Source organism: Leptopilina heterotoma, unplaced genomic scaffold (genome assembly GCF_015476425.1).
Source record: "Leptopilina heterotoma isolate Lh14 unplaced genomic scaffold, ASM1547642v1 Lhet_384, whole genome shotgun sequence".
Classification (NCBI taxonomy): domain Eukaryota; kingdom Metazoa; phylum Arthropoda; class Insecta; order Hymenoptera; family Figitidae; genus Leptopilina; species Leptopilina heterotoma.
The window spans coordinates 305,376-323,388 of record NW_025111057.1 but is presented as its reverse complement, the minus strand read 5'-3'; the positions used below and the strand labels follow the sequence as shown (position 1 = coordinate 323,388).

The 18,013-nt window shown below is 31.1% G+C and overlaps 1 protein-coding gene across 1 annotated transcript in view; it reads left to right on the top strand.

Moving 5' to 3' along the window:
- The first annotated feature begins 16,623 nt into the window (after positions 1 to 16,623).
- The window catches only part of LOC122505984 (NADH dehydrogenase [ubiquinone] iron-sulfur protein 3, mitochondrial), an 80,881-nt gene continuing 79,491 nt past the window's right edge, over positions 16,624 to 18,013 (top strand). The window contains exons 1-2 of the mRNA XM_043617914.1: positions 16,624 to 16,849; positions 16,922 to 16,987. Coding sequence (XP_043473849.1) covers positions 16,783 to 16,849; positions 16,922 to 16,987 — 133 coding nt within the window. The 5' untranslated portion in view covers positions 16,624 to 16,782. The remainder of the gene's footprint in view (positions 16,850 to 16,921; positions 16,988 to 18,013) is intronic.

Sequence of the window (18,013 nt, the reverse complement as noted above, 5' to 3'; positions counted from 1 at the left end):
TTGATTCCACACTCATAGGGAATCCACACTTCTGTTGATTAAGGCCAACGCAGAATAGATCTGTAACCGGAACCGCAATCGTAAGCGTAACCGTAAGAATAAGTTAAAGAAGGATAGGTATATTGTTTATCCTTCTCTAACTCATTCTTACGCTTACGGTTACGATTGCGGTTCCGGTTACAGATCTATTCTGCGTTGGCCTAAAGGCCCCACATTTGTCATATTTGAGGAAAGTGAAAAGTTTGTTCGAGAGATGGAGCTAGGTTACTAATATAACTAATATAACTAATATATAACTAATTTATGAAACATTTTATTTTTAAATCGTTTTTATTTATATTTTTTCTTTGGAATAATTTAATAATTCCTTTAATAATAAGATTTTTTGATATTTTCAAAAGCTCTTTATTTTTATAGAATTAGTTTGTATTTTAATTAAATAACGAGATTAAGAATTCTTTATTGTATTATACTTAATTTTACTTTCATAATTATAAATTAATTGCATTTATTTTAAACTTAGAAAGTACTTAAGTTTTCTTGAAGACAAATAAAATATAATTTATTAACAATTGTAATATTGAATATAATTCTATTTTCTAATTTGAATTTCATTTAATTAATTTTTTAAATTAGCTAACGTAAAAGTTTTTCTGAATTCACGTTCATACTTTTAGAAATGATAAGACTTCTTATAAAGTTTCAAATATTACGGAAGTTTAGAAAAATTATTCCAATTTTTATTTTATAATTAATGGTACACCGAAAAAACTGCCTAGGACCCGTATACCAGGAATTGACTAGGTTTCCTAGTTACGAGAGGAGCCAACTATAGAATCCTGGTCAAAGTAATAAGATTCAAGCATAGTTAAAGTGACCAGTAAAATTAGTCGATGTAATCAGGAAAAAATAGTCAAATTGACTAGGAGAATAATATTAGATTTACACTGTGTATCATAATTATTTGAAATTGCTAAACAAATTCTTATTATCAAATAAAAGAGAAAAACTAATTAAAAGAAAAAAGAAAAAAATTAATTATTGTATTTGAACATATTTATATTTGTTTTTGTATTTATATACCTTAGAATTAATTTAAACTTATGAAATAAATATTTGACGCAGGGGGGACGCGAACACCTGAACCTAACGAATACGCACTTTGAAACCCGGAACTATAACCACTACACTAAACACGACTTGGTATTTTAATTTTTTAATAGATGACACTAGATTTTCGAGTCAAAATACAATACTTAATCAGATGATGTTTTATACATTTCGAGCAATTTTATACACTTGTCAAAAACTATTTATTTTTAATTATTTATGACATTTAAATGAAAATAAATTTAAATACACAAATTATTGCAAAGGTAAATTTTCAAACACACTGCGCGATTAAAATAGTAAAAATATTGTCACCATGTGCGTAAAAATTTTGACGATTTATATTGAAACCTAACCAAAAAAGTCTGAAAGAATAATGACTAATATAATTAAATACACGAAGTAGTATAAGGAGACCTCACGCGGGTTTAAAATCAGCCTGCATTTGGGGGATCAGAGTTATGAGTGTTCTCACAACGTTCAGAGGTTGCGCCTCTGTGGTGGAAATTTGGTATTAAAATATCGTCTGCTTAAAACTTATTCTGTACTTTACATTTTCTCCGCATGAGCGCGCTGCCTCTGAACGTTGTGCAGATTATATTTTCTCATAGGGCGGTATTCATGAGACGCATGATTTTCCCCTAAACGACAAATGGTCGAATGTTCAAATGGTCGAATACCAAGTAGTCGAATCGTTAACTGGTCGAATGCTAAAAACATCGAATGCTAAAAACGTCGAATGTTCAAAATATCGAATCGTCAATTTGTCGAATGATCAAAACGTCGAATTCTCAAATGGTCGAATGCTAAAAACATCGAATCGTCAAATGGTCGAATGCTCAAAAGGTCGAATCGTCAAATGGTCGAATGCTAAAAACATCGAATTCTCAAATGGTCGAATGTTCAAAACGTCGAATCGTCATTTAGTCGAATGCTAAAAACGTCGAATCGTCAAATAGTCGAATGTTCAAAAGGTCGAATCGTCAAATGGTCGAATACTCAAAAGGTCGAATCGTCAAATAGTCGAATGCTAAAAACGTCGAATTCTCAAATGGTCGAATGTTCAAAACGTCGAATTCTCAAATGGTCGAATGCTCAAAACGTCGAATCCTCAAATGGTCGAATGCTCAAAACGTCGAATTCTCAAATGGTCGAATGCTCAAAACGTCGAATCATCAAAAATTCGAAAAATTTGCTTGGTTTAAGTCAACATTAACTTAAACCAAGCAAATTTTTCGAATTTTTGACGATTCGACGTTTTGAGCATTCGACCATTTGACGATTCGACGTTTTTAGCATTCGACCATTTGAGCATTCGACCTTTTGAGCATTCGACCATTTGACGATTCGATGTTTTTAGCATTCGACCATTTGAAGATTCGACGTTTTTAGCATTCGACCAAATGACGATTCGACGTTTTGAACATTCGACCATTTGAGAATTCGATGTTTTTAGCATTCGACCATTTGACGATTCGACGTTTTGAACATTCGACTATTTGAGAATTCGATGTTTTTAGCATTCGACCATTTGAGCATTCGACCTTTTGAGCATTCGACCATTTGAGCATTCGACGTATTGAGCATTCGACCATTTGACGATTCGACGTTTTTAGCATTCGACCAAATGACGATTCGACGTTTTGAACATTCGATCAATTGATGAGTCGATGTTTTGAACATTCGACGTTTTGACTATTCGATGTTTCTAGCATTCGACCAGTTAACGATTCGACTACTTGGTATTCGACCATTTGAACATTCGACCACTTGGCGTTTAGGGGAAAATCATGCGTCTCGTATTCATAGTCCCGACTTAAGCAAGGACTTAAGCTTTGCTTGATCAAGTCGGTCTTATTCGAATGAGTCGAGCTTAAGACCATATGTATTCATAGTCAAAAATAAGCAACTGCTTGGTAAAGGAAATGCACCTTAAGAATTGCTTGACCAAGCAAATGCTTAAGATGATCTTATTGAGCGTTCGGCTTTTTCCGTCAATATTCTCTTGTATCTACCAATAAGCGATGGTAGATAGCTTATATTCATTAGAAAAAATGACGCTAATGCACATAAAATATCTTATAATGGAGAGGAGGGGGGTAAAAAAAACTTAAAAATATGCATAATATTTTAATATTTTTAGGAAAAAAGTTATAAAGTAAAAGGATACAAAAAATGACTACCAGAATGATGAAAAATTGAAATATTCTTTATTCCTGACGAAAAATTATATTTAGATTCTAAATTTTTCTATATTAAAAGGTAGAAAAAATTATTTCAACTATTATTATATTGTTTCTAAAAAAATTATTCTGAGTCAGAATCAGTGAAATTTTACAAAAAATAAGGAGTATTTTTATAATCGAAATGAAAAAAAAACATTTTTATTTGGCCATTGTCTCTCTTAAACGCCAACAAACGACAGAAAAAATTTTGTTTAAAAAAAGTTATTGTACAATGAATTTTTTGCAACTTTTTGAACAAAATCTTTTTTTTCTAAACCAATGAACCAAGAGTGCATACAAAAGGGGTGAAACAATTAACTTTCGTTTGGAACTACAAAATTTTTAAAAATAATATTTTTTTAATAATTATTTAATATTAACAGTTTTATTTCCTCATATAGGGTGTCGATTTTCTAAGAATCAATTATTTTTACAAATTTTCAAGTATAGTGTATATAAATATTTCAACATGGGGAACAGATTCTCCAGATGTATGTGTGTGGATGCACTTATTTGGTAGACACATTCTTAAGGCCAAATCGAAATGTTTTTTCAACATTTCGATGAAAAAAAATAATTTTTATTTCTCGTGAAAATTTTATAAATTTTGAACCTTTTTTTTAAATTATTAAATTTAAATTACTATTAAATTGTTTTTAATCAAAAATCTTTTTATTTTTATTATAAATATTTATAAAAAGACAATAAGTAATTACTTAAGTCATGTAAAACGTTGACTTAAAATCATAACCTCAATTCGTTCAAATAAGTTCACCGGCAATGTCAAATAAGTTCATCTTATTTGACTATGAATACTTGGCGTTCTTAAGATGGGACTATGCATCTCAAAATCGAACAATTTACTTTTCCAAGCAAATGCTTAAGTTGCGGCTTAAGGCAATGCTCATTGCACGACTATGAATCTAGGTGGCAGCTTAAGTCGCTGCTTAAGAAATAAGTATCGACTATGAATACCGCTCATAGTAACTCTGATCCCCCAAAATGATGCTGATTTTTGCCACTATGAGCGGTATTCATAGTCGATACTTATTTCTTAAGCAGCGACTTAAGCTGCCACCTAGATTCATAGTCGTGCAATGAGCATTGCCTTAAGCCGCAACTTAAGCATTTGCTTGGAAAAGTAAATTGTTCGATTTTGAGATGCATAGTCCCATCTTAAGAACGCCAAGTATTCATAGTCAAATAAGATGAACTTATTTGACATTGCCGGTGAAATTATTTGAACGAATTGAGGTTATGATTTTAAGTCAACGTTTTACATGACTTAAGTAATTACTTATTGCCTTTTTATAAATATTTATAATAAAAATAAAAAGATTTTTGATTAAAAACAATTTAATAATAATTTAAATTTAATAATTTAAAAAAAAGGTTCAAAATTTATAAAATTTTCACGAGAAATAAAAAGTATTTTTTTTCATCGAAATGTTGAAAAAACATTTCGATTTGGCCTTAAGAATGTGTCTACCAAATAAATGCATCCACACACATACATCTGGAGAATCTGTTCCCCATGTTGAAATATTTATATACACTATACTTGAAAATTTGTAAAAATAATTGATTCTTAGAAAATCGACACCCTATATGAGGAAATAAAACTGTTAATATTAAATAATTATTAAAAAAATATTATTTTTAAAAATTTTGTAGTTCCAAACGAAAGTTAATTGTTTCACCCCTTTTGTATGCACTCTTGGTTCATTGGTTTAGAAAAAAAAGATTTTGTTCAAAAAGTTGCAAAAAATTCATTGTACAATAACTTTTTTTAAACAAAATTTTTTCTGTCGTTTGTTGGCGTTTAAGAGAGACAATGGCCAAATAAAAATGTTTTTTTTTTCATTTCGATTATAAAAATACTCCTTATTTTTTGTAAAATTTCACTGATTCTGACTCAGAATAATTTTTTTAGAAACAATATAATAATAGTTGAAATAATTTTTTCTACCTTTTAATATAGAAAAATTTAGAATCTAAATATAATTTTTCGTCAGGAATAAAGAATATTTCAATTTTTCATCATTCTGGTAGTCATTTTTTGTATCCTTTTACTTTACAACTTTTTTCCTAAAAATATTAAAATATTATGCATATTTTTAAGTTTTTTTTACCCCCCTCCTCTCCATTATAAGATATTTTATGTGCATTAGCGTCATTTTTTCTAATGAATATAAGCTATCTACCATCGCTTATTGGTAGATACAAGAGAATATTGACGGAAAAAGCCGAACGCTCAATAAGATCATCTTAAGCATTTGCTTGGTCAAGCAATTCTTAAGGTGCATTTCCTTTACCAAGCAGTTGCTTATTTTTGACTATGAATACATATGGTCTTAAGCTCGACTCATTCGAATAAGACCGACTTGATCAAGCAAAGCTTAAGTCCTTGCTTAAGTCGGGACTATGAATACCGCCCTATAACTATTGGCGTTGGGTCTCCTTATACTACTTCATGATTAAATAGTTTACTTTCTAAAACATGGACTATCTATATTTCCAGAGGTTCCGAGAAACCAGCAATTTTGATGTATGTAAGAACTCCATTTTATGTACAAAAAATAGACGCGAGTAATGATAAAAAATCGTTTTGAGGCCTTTCTCCAATAGGTTCCCAAAACTCTGTGAGCGGTATTCATAGTCGATACTTATTTCTTAAGCAGCGACTTAAGCTGCCACCTAGATTCATAGTCGTGCAATGAGCATTGCCTTAAGCCGCAACTTAAGCATTTGCTTGGAAAAGTAAATTGTTCGATTTTGAGATGCATAGTCCCATCTTAAGAACGCCAAGTATTCATAGTCAAATAAGATGAACTTATTTGACATTGCCGGTGAACTTATTTGAACGAATTGAGGTTATGATTTTAAGTCAACGTTTTACATGACTTAAGTAATTACTTATTGCCTTTTTATAAATATTTATAATAAAAATAAAAAGATTTTTGATTAAAAACAATTTAATAATAATTTAAATTTAATAATTTAAAAAAAAGGTTCAAAATTTATAAAATTTTCACGAGAAATAAAAAGTATTTTTTTTCATCGAAATGTTGAAAAAACATTTCGATTTGGCCTTAAGAATGTGTCTACCAAATAAATGCATCCACACACATACATCTGGAGAATCTGTTCCCCATGTTGAAATATTTATATACACTATACTTGAAAATTTGTAAAAATAATTGATTCTTAGAAAATCGACACCCTATATGAGGAAATAAAACTGTTAATATTAAATAATTATTAAAAAAATATTATTTTTAAAAATTTTGTAGTTCCAAACGAAAGTTAATTGTTTCACCCCTTTTGTATGCACTCTTGGTTCATTGGTTTAGAAAAAAAAAGATTTTGTTTAAAAAGTCGCAAAAAATTCATTGTACAATAACTTTTTTTAAACAAAATTTTTTCTGTCGTTTGTTGGCGTTTAAGAGAGACAATGGCCAAATAAAAATGTTTTTTTTTCATTTCGATTATAAAAATACTCCTTATTTTTTGTAAAATTTCACTGATTCTGACTCAGAATAATTTTTTTAGAAACAATATAATAATAGTTGAAATAATTTTTTCTACCTTTCAATATAGAAAAATTTAGAATCTAAATATAATTTTTCGTCAGGAATAAAGAATATTTCAATTTTTCATCATTCTGGTAGTCATTTTTTGTATCCTTTTACTTTATAACTTTTTTCCTAAAAATATTAACATATTATGCATATTTTTAAGTTTTTTTTACCCCCCTCCTCTCCATTATAAGATATTTTATGTGCATTAGCGTCATTTTTTCTAATGAATATAAGCTATCTACCATCGCTTATTGGTAGATACAAGAGAATATTGACGGAAAAAGCCGAACGCTCAATAAGATCATCTTGAGCATTTGCTTGGTCAAGCAATTCTTAAGGTGCATTTCCTTTACCAAGCAGTTGCTTATTTTTGACTATGAATACATATGGTCTTAAGCTCGACTCATTCGAATAAGACCGACTTGAGACGCATGATTTTCCCCTAAACGACAAATGGTCGAATGTTCAAATGGTCGAATACCAAGTAGTCGAATCGTTAACTGGTCGAATGCTAAAAACATCGAATGCTAAAAACGTCGAATGTTCAAAATATCGAATCGTCAATTTGTCGAATGATCAAAACGTCGAATTCTCAAATGGTCGAATGCTAAAAACATCGAATCGTCAAATGGTCGAATGCTCAAAAGGTCGAATCGTCAAATGGTCGAATGCTAAAAACATCGAATTCTCAAATGGTCGAATGTTCAAAACGTCGAATCGTCATTTAGTCGAATGCTAAAAACGTCGAATCGTCAAATAGTCGAATGTTCAAAAGGTCGAATCGTCAAATGGTCGAATACTCAAAAGGTCGAATCGTCAAATAGTCGAATGCTAAAAGCGTCGAATTCTCAAATGGTCGAATGTTCAAAACGTCGAATTCTCAAATGGTCGAATGCTCAAAACGTCGAATCCTCAAATGGTCGAATGCTCAAAACGTCGAATTCTCAAACGGTCGAATGCTCAAAACGTCGAATCATCAAAAATTCGAAAAATTTGCTTGGTTTAAGTCAACATTAACTTAAACCAAGCAAATTTTTCGAATTTTTGACGATTCGACGTTTTGAGCATTCGACCATTTGACGATTCGACGTTTTTAGCATTCGACCATTTGAGCATTCGACCTTTTGAGCATTCGACCATTTGACGATTCGATGTTTTGAACATTCGACTATTTGAAGATTCGACGTTTTTAGCATTCGACCAAATGACGATTCGACGTTTTGAACATTCGACCATTTGAGAATTCGATGTTTTTAGCATTCGACCATTTGACGATTCGACGTTTTGAACATTCGACTATTTGAGAATTCGATGTTTTTAGCATTCGACCATTTGAGCATTCGACCTTTTGAGCATTCGACCATTTGAGCATTCGACGTATTGAGCATTCGACCATTTGACGATTCGACGTTTTTAGCATTCGACCAAATGACGATTCGACGTTTTGAACATTCGATCAATTGATGAGTCGATGTTTTGAACATTCGACGTTTTGACTATTCGATGTTTCTAGCATTCGACCAGTTAACGATTCGACTACTTGGTATTCGACCATTTGAACATTCGACCACTTGGCGTTTAGGGGAAAATCATGCGTCTCACCGACTTGATCAAGCAAAGCTTAAGTCCTTGCTTAAGTCGGGACTATGAATACCGCCCTGTGTCTGCGTCGGTTGCTATAGCAACACATGCTAAAATCAACGCAACGCAGTCATTCGCAGACAAACGCAGAGTTTTTGGATCCTATTGGAGAAAGGCCTTTACGAAATCACGATAAATGACGCGACAGATATAGAGGTAAACACTGTCAGAACAGAAGCAGACGCGTGCGCATTATAGAAATAGGCAAAATTACTAAAATCCTAGTCAATTTGACTAGGATTTGCAGGGTTGTTTTTGCCAGGCTTGAATTTGTTGAATCAACCTAGCGATCCTAACCATAATGATTAGGAATCCTTATTACTTTTACTAGATTAAGATTAACTATAAAGTCATAGTTAATAATACCATCGAGATTTTTTTCGGTGTATTTATATTAAAAACAGTAATATTTTAAAAAATAATTTTTTTTTGGAAACGTAATATATAAAAAAAGCAGGCTTCGCACTCATCTACTAAAATCTATACTATTTACTCCTTTTTTTGTCAAATTTCTGACACTAAAAGATACATTTTCACAAATTACATTAGTTTAAATCCTCTAATGATTGAAAAAAAATTATTCTCAATCAATTTTTTGTGATTCGATTAAAACGAGATTTTTTTAATCGTCAAATTTTAATCTTTCGATTGCTACTTTTTACTACTATTTTCAGATTTAAAGCTACTTTCTGCTACTTTTTTAAAAGTAATTGTCGAGTGCGAAGCCTGAAAGAGTAATAATTTATTAATTATTTGACAATGGTATTGAATTCTATAAATATTTCATTATTTTAACCTCTTAAAATATGTGACTTCTTTTATTTAGATTCTGATCAAAGTGAAGCTCTGATGATTAAAATCGAGCCTTAAGATGTAGTGACGATAAAAAAAAGTTATAAATAATTAGGCATCACAGACCGTTACAATTTTAAAAATTATATTAAAGCCAAATAATGTAATTAAAAGTTTTAAAAAATATGTTAAAATTGAATCTCAATTTTTCGACCATATTTTGTAACTTTATTCGTCAATTAAATTTTTTTAAATAAAATCCTTATTTACCCCTCTATTATTGCTAAATTAATATCTATCCTATCTCTCAAAAATATTAAACAAAAACAATTACAAATTGCATTATTCTATAGAAAAATTATAGAAAAATTATATTAAGAACTATAGAAAAATTATAAAGTGAGTATAAAAATTGTAATATAATTAAGAATATAAATTTATTGGCAAAAAAATTATTTTATTGCCAAAATGCAGACGACAATCGACTCGAGCTCCAGGAAAAAAATAAAATTGCAAACGAATATAAATAAGATCTTCTCTTGTTTTGTTGAAAACTTCACGCTTCCAAGCGGATTTTTAAGATTAAAAGTCGATTTTCGGTTGCATTTTGGCAGAAAATTCTACACAATTTCTATACAATATATTGGAGTTTACTGATTTGTCTTTTTTTAAATTAATCCTTGGAGTTTTGCGCATCAATACATGGTAATTTAATATTAAAAAAACATTGCGAACATTCTTCAATTTCCAATTGTTTAAAAGAATTTTCAATAACAATTATAATTTAGTGTCAGAAATTTGACAAAAAAAGGAGTAAATAGTATAGATTTTAGTAGATGAGTGCGAAGCCTGCTTTTTTTATATATTACGTTTCCAAAAAAAAATTATTTTTTAAAATATTACTGTTTTTAATATAAATACTATATAAATCTGAATATGTGAAAATTCACATATTTGTACGTTATAAGTCGTCTTCTCGATCAATAAGTGCATATACACTTATAATAAGTGAAATTTCACTCAGAATAAGTGAAAAATTCACTTATTTATAAGTGTATATGCACTTATTGATCGAGAGGACGACTTATAACGTACAATAAGTGAAATTTCACATATTCAGATTTAGAGAGTACCATTAATTATAAAATAAAAATTGGAATAATTTTTCTAAACTTCCGTAATATTTGAAACTTTATAAGAAGTCTTATCATTTCTAAAAGTATGAACGTGAATTCAGAAAAACTTTTACGTTAGCTAATTTAAAAAATTAATTAAATGAAATTCAAATTAGAAAATAGAATTATATTCAATATTACAATTGTTAATAAATTATATTTTATTTGTCTTCAAGAAAACTTAAGTATCCCAGATAACAATCGTGCGTCGCATTTAAACGCATGTTTCTTGCACTAACTGCGACTTACCAGATGAGTCGGTTCATATACGCATCTTACTATCGTCTGTGACGCTGGTAATAATGCGAGTGTTGTGAACTGCATTTCGTAAGCGCCTGTGATACAAAATGATAAGCATGTTCCGTTCACAAGTGCGACTTGCTAGAAGAGTCAATCCATACGCATTTTACCATCCACAGTGCGAATGCTGTGAATGCGTGTGCAGTGAACTGCACTTAATACGCACGCAATTAATGATGCGCAACCACCCGTATCGGCAATCACACATTTTATAATGGCGACAGCATTGTTTGTGGTGTGTTATCAAAATAAGTTTTTATTGTGATTTCATTTTTTATTGTTTTTTATTGCGATATTATTGTGAGGAATTATTGTGGATTTAATTTTTAGTACTGCAGCAAAATAAGAAAGTTAAATTTAATTTGTTTAAAGTACATATATATTTTTGTTGTATTAGATATAACCTCAAAAAAAGAATTTGGAAGTTTTTAACAATTTCAATTCCAAAATTGTACTGAAATATTAAATTAAAATCGTTTTTATAAATAACATTTTAATTTAAAAAAAATTACTAATGTCAATAATCTTTTCTTTTTATTTAATTCAAATAAGGCTGAAGTATAAATATAATTTATTCGCATTATACCGTCACGCATGTGCCCATCACAATATGCGACAGTTATGGATCGCATATGATGACGCATCTGAGTGGTCCAGTGAACGCGCATAGTGCGGAAAAATTGGCACGCGTGCAGATGATATTAGTAGCACACAACGCGCATTTTGTTATCTGGGGAGAGCGTCATAAGAGCTCTTATTGGTACGGAGTGCAAATAAGACTACCCCAGAGTACGAAAAAGAAAATAATGTAACGACTGCGATGAACAAGTGAGAAGGACAGACTGAGGGTACAGCCACACGATCTCATGCAAAACTTATGGTGGAGTCCCATGGCAGCGTTTTGCGTTGCGTCGTAATGGGAGAGAAAAAGACGCAAATATACGTTTGATGCATTCTCTCTCATTACAACGCAACGCAAAACGCTGCCATGGGACTGCGGCCTTATGCATGCAGGTTGCCATGCGTTGCGTTCAAGAGTGAGAGAGATAGGATATTATTCTATCTCTCTCACTCTTGAACGCTACTATGGCAACCTGCATGCATAAGTTTTGCATGAGAAGGTCTGAACGCTCCCTGAGTCGACGTTTTTATCGAGAATAGTAGCACACCCAGTAAGAAACGAAAAATTGAAAAGGATTGAAATAATTCAAACTCTGTATGGTGTAGTAGAAATTATCCAATACTTTTGAATGCCATTTCTGTCCAATACTTTTCTATACCATGATAGGACCACGTTTCGTCTAAAAATGAATGCTATTCAATTCTTTTTGTAATTTTTAACAAAGACAAAATTTTTTTCTGAATGCTTTCCAATCCCATCCGAAATTATTACAGCCTGTCATTATATCACTTTTCAATTTTTCATTGGAACCGCGTTTCTGCATGCATTCAAGCAATCTTCTGGATTTTTGTAATTTATAAGATACATACAGTGGCAGATTTTGTAAAAAGTGTTTGTGTTCAAAGAAAAACTTGCTGAAAAATTGATTGTTTACCAATTTAACGTCATTTAAACGAGTCAGGGCCGTTATTCTGTTAGACAATAAATCATAACCTAAAAATTTCAGAGACCTTTAAACACTTTTAACCCTCTTAACTGATAATTTAATAATTATTCCTTTTTAAAATAGCAAATAAATTCATGAGTGCAGTTATTTGAAAGTAATTGAACATTCTATATGTCAACAATATTAGTATTATATTATTATACTACTGTTGCGGAATTCAGAAGCATAGGGCAGAAATGGTATTCAAAAGGATAGAATTTTTTTAATGCTTCTTAATCTTTGCTTTCTTACTGGGTATTCAAGAGGATTGATATCGTTACTATTTATATTGCTCTCACTGGATAGAAAAGTATTGGACAGAAATGGCATTCAAAAGAATAGAATCTTTTTAATACTTTTCAATTTTTCGTTTCTTACTGGGCACGTACCACTGAAAAACGCGTCGCGATAAACTCATTTGCGCAGGCCACGGAGCCCACGGAGCAGCCCGGTGACACTGCTTTACAACTCGTGGCAACATGCTGACTGCTGCCACCGCAGCGCTGATTAACTTTAAGGCCAATATTTTGGCGGGAATTTAAAAAAAAATAATATTATTTTAAATATTTATTAATTATTTTATATTAATAATTATTAATTTTGCAAAATATTGATAAATAATTAATAAATATTAATAAATATTTATAAATAATAAAAATAATGTTATTTTTTTTTAAATTCCCGTCAAAATATTGGCCTTAAAGTTAATCAGCGCTGCGGTGGCACCAGTCAGCATGTTGCCACAGAATTATATGGAAATGTATAGGAGTGTCACCGGGCTGCCACGGAGTAATAATAAGGAGACTGCACTCCAGGAAGGAAGAGTAAGGAGACCGAACTCTGCTTCTACAAATGTCTGAGAAATATGCACGAAAAGTGCCAGACTCACTGTGTTCTAGTTGATCACCAATTAAGTCGATCATGCGCATTGAACTAAAGTTCAGTGTTGACATAGATGAAAAGTGTGGTTATGTCAAGGTAAATATTACATAGTTTAAACAGTGTTAATTTTAAAAGCGAATTTATTTACTTGCAATTGTGATATTATTTAGATTTTCAAAATAATTTAATAATATATTTATGAAAAGGGAAAAATTTTGCGAAAATGGTTAAGAAGAATTGTGTTTATAACTAGAGTATATTTACATACCGTAGAAGGAATCCTGGAAAATTGTGATTTCCAAATTTAGTATAAGTTTTTCTAAGTAAAACTAAAAAAGATAAATCAAAAACTCTTTTTTATTTTTTTAGTAGAGATCATAAGCTTTCAAATGATATAAATTAACTTGGATTTAGAGAATAATTTCCTAGATATTTACCGATCTGAAAAAAGTGAGCGGGTTTACCCCAGTCTCCCCTATTCAGAGACGCATGCATTACCCTAATCGCCAAGTCGTCGAATGATCAAATAGTCGAATGCCAAGTAATCGAATGGACAAAACGTCGAATGCTAAAAACATCGAATCGGCATTTAGTCGAATGCTTAAAACATCGAATTGTCAATACGTCGAATGTTCAAAACGTCGAATTATCAATTCGTCGAATGTTAAATATATGGATAATCGTCAATATGACGAATGTTCAAAACGTCGAATCATCAATTCGTCGAATGTTAAAAACATCGAATTGTCAATACGTCGAATGTTCAAAACGTCGAATGCTAAAAACATCGAATCGTCATGTAGTCGAATGCTAAAAATATCGAATCTTCAGTTAATCGAATGCTAAAAACATCGAATTCTCAATTCGTCGAATGTTCAAAACGTCGAATGTTTAAAACGTCGAATGGTAAAGTTGTCGAATGTTCAAAACGTCGAATCGTCACCTGTTCGAATTGCCAAGTAGTAGAATGGTAAAGTTGTCGAATGTTCAAAACGTCGAATTATCAATTTGTCGAATGCTCAAAACATCGAATTGTTAATTCATAGAATTCTTAAATCATCGAATTTTTCATTCGTCGAATGTTCAAAACGTCGAATGATCAAAACGTCGAATGCTAAAAACATCGAATTCTCAAATCGTCGAATGCTCAAATAGTCGAAACGCCATCTGTTCGAAATGTCAAGTAGTAGAATGGTAAAGTAGTCGAATGGTAAAGTAGTCGAAACGCCATCTGTTCGAATTGCCAAGTAGTAGAATGGTAAAGTAGTCGAATGTTCAAAACGTCGAATGATAAAAACGTCGAATGCTAAAAACATCGAATCGTCAAAAGTTCGAAAAAGTTCTTTGTTTTAAGTTAATGTCTACTGAAGACAAAGAACTTTTTCGAACTTTTGACGATTCGATGTTTTTAGCATTCGACGTTTTTATCATTCGTCGTTTTGAGCATTCGACGAATTGACAGTTCGATGTTCTGAGCATTCGACGTTTTTATCATTCGACGTTCGGAACATTCGACTACTTTACCATTCTACTACTTGGCAATTCGAACAGATGGCGTTTCGACTACTTTACCATTCTACTACTTGACATTTCGAACAGATGGCGTTTCGACTATTTGAGCATTCGACGATTTGAGAATTCGATGTTTTTAGCATTCGACGTTTTGATCATTCGCCGTTTTGAACATTCGACGAATGGAAAATTCGATGATTTAAGCATTCGATGAATTAACAATTCGATGTTTTGAGCATTCGACAAATTGATAATTCGACGTTTTTAACATTCGACATGTTGATGATTCGATGTTTTTAGCATTCGACGTTTTTATCATTCGACGTTTTGAACATTCGACGTATTGACAATTCGATGTTTTTAACATTCGACGAATTGATAATTCGACGTTTTGAACATTCGACGTTTTAAACATTCGACGTTTTAAACATTCGACGAATTGAGAATTCGATGTTTTTAGCATTCGATTAACTGAAGATTCGATATTTTTAGCATTCGACTACATGACGATTCGATGTTTTTAGCATTCGCCGTTTTTATCATTCGACGTTTTGAACATTCGACGTATTGACAATTCGATGTTTTTAACATTCGACGAATTGATAATTCGACGTTTTGAACATTCGTCATATTGACGATTCGATATTTTTAACATTCGACGTATTGACAATTCGATGTTTTAGGCCGCAGTCCCATGACAGCGTTTTGCGTTGCGTCGTAATGGGAGAGAAAAAGACGCAAATATACGTTTGCTGCATTCTCTCTCATTACAACGCAACGCAAAACGCTGCCATGGGACTGCGGCCTAAGGGTGGAGTCCCATGATAGCGTTTTGCGTTGCGTCGTAATGGGAGAGAAAAAGACGCAAATATACGTTTGCTGCATTCTCTCTCATTACAACACTGTAAAAAAATCTGGTGTAAAATAACACAAAACTTGTAATTTCACACATCAAAATTATAGGTTGTACGTAGTAAATTTATTTCGTTCCAAAAGTAGTTTTACTATTTTTAATAATTTTACATTATACGACTATGTAATTTAATAGTTTTGTGTAAATTTACTACGTCCGACGTAGGAAAATTTGATCACTATGTCCGACGTGGTATTTTTACATTGCGTGTATTTCTACACTTTGACGTAATATTACGTCGCACGATCTGTACAATTACATGGCGAATGTAATTTTCTTATTCCTTTAAGATTTTCGAAAAATTTTCAAGTTTTTATAAATAACTCTAAAAAAGTGTATATAATGTACATTTATAGAAAGTATATGCTAATTCATAAGTAAATAATAATATTACAAAAAGTTTTGGGCTATATTTCATAAATACAAAAAGTTACGACTGAAAATATTATTTCAAAAAATATTTGCAGGTTATGTAGATTACAGTCGGCGTGTAAAAATACCACGTCGGACATAGTGACCAAACTTTCCAACGTCGGACATAGTAAATTTACACCAGATTTTTTTACAGTGAACGCAACGCAAAACGCTGCCATGGGATTGCGGCCTAAGGGTGCAATCCCATTACAGCAGAATACGTCGACCGAAAACAGAAAATCATGAGTGCGAAAGAGATAGATAGATATTGTTGTTCTTTTCACTCTCATGATTTTCTGCTTTCGGTCGACGTATTCTGCATTCATGGGATCGCACCCTAAGCATTCGACTAAATGCCGATTCGATGTTTTTAGCATGCGTCTCCTATTCAGATCCTATTGAAGATAGGCCTTCACGTTCGTGAAAGTTGGAGTTGTGCAGTGTGCTTAGGCCTTAACCTTCTGTGTTCGTTACCATGGCAACCTGCAGGCAGACAGACTCTCTATTCATTTAGTATTTTCGCTTGACCAAAATACTCTTTATACTCTAGTCTGGAACTGGAAGTCGAGTCGTCTGATAGGATTCATTCCTCACAATTTTCTGTGAATTTTTCTAGTAGATTAATTAATAATGGCTTTCAGTATTTTAAAATCACTTCTAACTGCGTCGCGAACAGTTGTCAGTGGGTCTGCGAGACGTAAATATTAGATTCTATTTTTTTAAATTTCTTATGTAACAGTATTCAAGAACTTAATGAATTAATTTTCAGGTTATGTATCTACTTTTCCTGCCTTGAAAAGTTCATCTCATGAAACAAAAACTCAAGAATTAAGACGTAAGTTATTTGTTTCTTTTACAATTATTCAACCTTACCCATTTCTTGTAGGGTGAAGGAACTATAATTACCGAAACAGCTCCATTTGAGTACACAATAGTAGTAGTCTATAACATTGTTTACATTTATCTAATGTTCCTTTATATATTACGCACAAGTCAATCACCTTTTACATTTACAATTTGATTCATGTTCAAGTCAAAACATAATTTGTTTACTCAATAAATGGGTCATTTACCAACATAACCTCTAAATGTCACTTGGTTTTGCACATTCAAAAACAACTGTGTTTACCCTGCTTTCTTTTTAAATATGTTTTATATTTATTGGAAAAATTAAAATCTTAGTATATCGGTAACTTGAGAATTATCTATAATAATCAAGAGATTCTTTCATTCATTCTTTTTTCCTCCATTTGTTAGTCTTCTGCGTAAACTTTTGTCTTTTTGTCAAGTTTTTTTATTATAAATATTATCTTTTAATTAATTCTAACTTTATTATTAATTAATTAAAAATGATGTTTATTAAGTTTGAACAATTTATTGTTATTATTTTACTTTTTGCGTTGACGCTTTAAGTTTCGAAATTATATAAACAAGTTGTTCATTTCATGACCATTAAGCTTCCTCAATATATATTATTATATATAATTTTAAAAGTTAAATAATTATAATAGTTTATTAAATATAATTAATAAATCTTCTTTTTAATAAATCAAAAAAAAATTAATGTTATAGAGTTTATCATAAATTTTTTTTCCTATAATATATATATATATATATATATTTTTATTTTCTATATGTCTTTTTTACGAAAATCGAACAAAATTAATTTTTAATTGCATTAGCTATATTTCTCGTGTGATCTACGCGTAAAAATACACGTGTGCCAATTTTTAACTCTCTAGGTAAAAAAATGTGAACGTTATGGTCATTTTCATAATAGTTTTAATAGAAAGTTTCTACCGGTTAAGTACCCTGAAAAAAAATTAATTATTCAATTTTTTTATTATAGAATAATTATTTT